This window comes from Loa loa (assembly GCF_000183805.2).
Source record: "Loa loa unplaced genomic scaffold supercont3.1060, whole genome shotgun sequence".
Lineage (NCBI taxonomy): Eukaryota > Metazoa > Nematoda > Chromadorea > Rhabditida > Onchocercidae > Loa > Loa loa.
The window spans coordinates 1-4161 of NW_018109240.1; the positions used below are offsets into that span (position 1 = coordinate 1).

At 30.1% G+C, this 4161-nt stretch overlaps 1 protein-coding gene across 1 annotated transcript; it reads left to right on the forward strand.

Annotated features, from left to right (window-relative positions):
• Positions 1–3242: 3242 nt before the first annotated feature.
• On the forward strand, positions 3243–4000 carry LOAG_13178 (hypothetical protein; the record flags this gene model as incomplete). Its single annotated transcript, XM_003148689.2, has 3 exons — positions 3243–3359; positions 3515–3659; positions 3807–4000. 3 exons carry the CDS (start codon positions 3243–3245, stop codon positions 3998–4000), a joined length of 456 nt encoding a protein of 151 aa, XP_003148737.2.
• Positions 4001–4161: the final 161 nt, after the last annotated feature.

Genomic DNA, 4161 nt, shown 5'->3' on the forward strand with positions numbered 1-4161 from the left:
TGCTTTAAATTCTTTGAACTGAAATGAATTTTTTCCTTTTTTTGAAATTTTTGAATTGCTTAAAGCAGAGGAGAAAAAATGGTAAATTTAGGAATGAAAATTGCAGCAGGAAATGCAAAATCAATTAGTTTTGTTCTGCTAGGAACTTTGGGATGAAAAAAAAAAAAAAAGAATATTACTTGTCATTTTGCATTATTCTTTATTTATTATTTTCTATACGACATTTTTTGGCACAATTTAAAAGATAGATCTCACAAAAGATATCGATTTAACACTGTCAAGTCCATTATATCGGATTAAAAAAATGAAACAATTATTAAGATTGAGCAGAAAGAATGATTATAACTATAACTTATTGCAATTTCAATGAATATTACTGGGAAGAAATGAAGAATAATATGAATCATACTAGGAAGAAATGAAAAATAATATGAATCATACTTTTGAATTTATAAAGTTTCATTTTATTTTCTCTTTAACGATACCATGTTTAATTGTCACAGTCTGTTTGGGCGTAATCAACAACCGGATCTTCCAAGTTCATCGATCGTGATCATTCGATACAAATGACAATGAGAGATATAGCGATGAATAACGTAAACAAAGGAAACGACGATTGGACAGTACAAAAGATGCACCGATCATCATTAATGGACCCAAAAAAGTGGTAATGAGTTCATTCTTGTCATAATTCTCTGAATGGAGAAGGCGACAATCAGTGGATGATTAAGTTGGCAGTAATAGTATGTGGTTAGTAGCATTTCAATGATAAGTTCAACTAAGTCAAAGATAAAAAGACTATTGCTTTTCATACTGAACTAAAATTTTGTATGATAGGAAGATTTGATGTTTCCTAGGACAGTCATTCCATATCATACTGTACTTCAATATTTGCATTGCTAATTACTGTAAACTATTATGAGACAATGAAATTCGATTACTGACAAGTGATAACGACTAGAAGAACTGATATAATGGAAGTAATGATAGTTAAATTAGTGAAATGTGTTCTTTTTGTACTTTTTTCATTAAAATAAATAAATATTCGTAAAACCTATAAATTTTGTTTAATAATCATTGAACTCCGACTAATTGGTGATATTTTTTAAATCAATGCTAATTATATTGCAAATTTACATAGCTTAAGAATTTTAAAAGAAATTTATTTGAATTGTTCTATGAAGTGATCATAAAATAAGGCAAATGATAACGATAGACTTTGTCCATGCATCAGATTATAGTAGAATCGTTTTCGGAGCGAAGGTTTTAACCTCGGATTGCCAGCCATTGCCTGAGATAGATTCTCTTCGTCCGCAATTCCTTTTTTCTTATTTCTATGTATCAGTCAAGGTGATACTATCACCAATGAAATAGATGATACTGTCGTCAGTATATCAAGCAAGATAACATTATCACCAGTTAAACAGTTGATACTGTCATCGCGTACCATTCGGAATAGTTTGATACTTGTGCGATAACAAAGAAATTGGCCGTCACTTATTACAAATTCAAAATTGTTTTAAGATGTAGAGAGGTTAAGTAATCCTAAGTAATACGAGGTAGGTCATCCTTTGAACCATTTGGACAAGACCGCATTCACCATAATCGACAAAGCAACCGAGGAATACAGCAAAAAAAGAAATGTACACAGTGTTAATGTAATAATGTTTAAGCATTGATAAGGGATGAAAATGTAAAATTTCAATTTGCATTACAAATGAAAGGTAACAAAATAAATTTTTGTGGATTTGTTAAAATTGCGAAAAGTTTTGCGACAACTTTGCGAACATAATGGAAGTAAATAGAATGATTAAAGACAAAGTGTAAATTGAAAAATATTTGGATAATTAAGTTAAGAAAGGAAGGGACTGTAGGAAGTATAGTGCATTTAAAATTTAAAATGAAATATCCAACAGAAACTAAAATTCATTTCAAATACAGATTGCTTTCAATGATTCGAAAAAAAAAAGATCGGAAAATTAAGAATAATTGTAAAAATGGCCTGAATTAACTTTAATACAAAAAGAATTTTAGATGATAATCTTTTGGAAATGACGTAATAATTCGTCAAGACGATTGTCCTGCGGATTTTTCAACAATTAGAACAACCGATTCAACTTCATACTTACTACTCCGATAAGAAAGAGTGCAGAAAAAACTTGTATGTAAATTTCTATAAACTGTATAAAAGTATCAAAACAAACAAATAATTATCATTGCTCTTTTTCTATCAATTTTTATCATATCAACTCATTAACGATAACGAGTGATTTAATTTGAACGGAATGTTTTCACGCAATAGCTGTCAACGTTTCGTATTCGAACTGATCTTATTTGCATTTTGTGGTAATTCGTTCTGTAGCTTCTTATTTCTGGACTATCCAGTTTATTTATAATGATTTAATTCATCGACTGGATAGATTTTGAATAAACGAATTAATTTATCAATTAATTTATCGACTAACGTGTTGATTTATTGATTGGTTTGAGAATACTAATTAAAAAAGAAATGAAAATTCTTGAAAATGGTTTTGTGAAAAAAAAAAAAACGAAATATTATGATATTCTCTTCTAAAAAAAACATAAAAGGTTTGCTCTGAAGTCAAAGTATGACTGGTTCTGCCCGAGTCTCTTAGATTATTTTTTAACCGCACAAATTATTCCAATAGAAATATGAATAAAATAAATGTCGCAGTAGATATGAAGATGAGAACTGGAGGATACCTAAGTTACTATATGATCCAGTATTCCGGACACTTATCTAGGTTATTATCTAACCCGGCATTTCAAATAATTCCTAACAACTATATAACAGGAAAAGTTCAAGTACCATAATTCGAGTACCACCGAGAAACTGAAATAATTTGTTAATTGATAATTAAAATCTTAAAATAAAATTTACTTTATTACTTCATTGCATATATCAGATGAATTTTTGAAAACATACAGATTTTCCTCATTGATCTGCTCCAAACGATCAATTTTTCAATTTCAACAATTCTTTAACTCTTTCAATTATTATTGTCTTCTTCCCGATAGAAGGGTAATTATGGTAATTTTATTGTCCTTTGTTTTTGGTCACAATTTTCAGGTTATTATAAAACTTTGAAAAATCGGAATTTTCAGTTCGATGGAATGAATGTTTGAAAGGATATGAAGCAGATTCATGGGGTACTGAATTCATTTTCGTGCTACCACAAAAGGGTAATGAATTGGGCCAAGCTGCTTGTTATATTTTTGGGATGGACAAGACAAAAAATGTTACGGTAAATATTGAGTACAATATTTTGAGTAACAAAAATGGCAGTTCAGCAATTCGAAAAAAGGTGGACAAAGTGGTCATTCGTGCCTCTTACGAAGTACGTTATCATGTTTTTCATCCATTTTACACTTATTGTTTTTATTCGGAAACATTATACTCTTTGGATTTGAAATTTACCGTATACCGATATCATTAATCGAACGACATGAAACTTTACGTGATACTCAACAACAACGTTCCAATGTTTTGCAGTACAAGTTTTACAACTTGGTAACGGATAATACGACTGGTGGATTGCATATGTTGGGAAATAACCAAATACATATCACTTCTTTAGACAAGATATCAATTATCGCTTACGTATCTGATACCAAATCTGCTATTGATTACTTCTTAGGTTTGTTTACATTTCTCATATCAATCAGTTTAATAATTCTGTGATTTCTTAATTAAACATATTGCTGATTGAATTTATCCCATTAGATGATACTGATGAGGATATGATCGATGGGATGTATTTCTGGATAACAATACTGCCTTTCAGTACATCCGGTTGGAATGGGAGGCGATTATTATGGGTTCTCATTACCTGGACCTAGTACTACTACCTTATATTTTTTGCCGCTTGGAGCAACAAATGAAACAATATCTCAAAGTTATGGTATTCACAATGTTTCAATAACAGTGAGGCAAAACAATAAATCCGAAATGATCAAGCAAATCATGAAGGTAGGCTAGTAAACAACTTTGCCAACAAAATGAAGTAAACCGGTTAAAACGGTTAGAAAAGGGATATGATAATATTGAGATGATGAATAGTATTAGAATTTGGAATGTTTCTTACAATACTTGGAACACTAGAAAAAAAAAATGTTGTCACTTCGTTGACAAAATGTTTC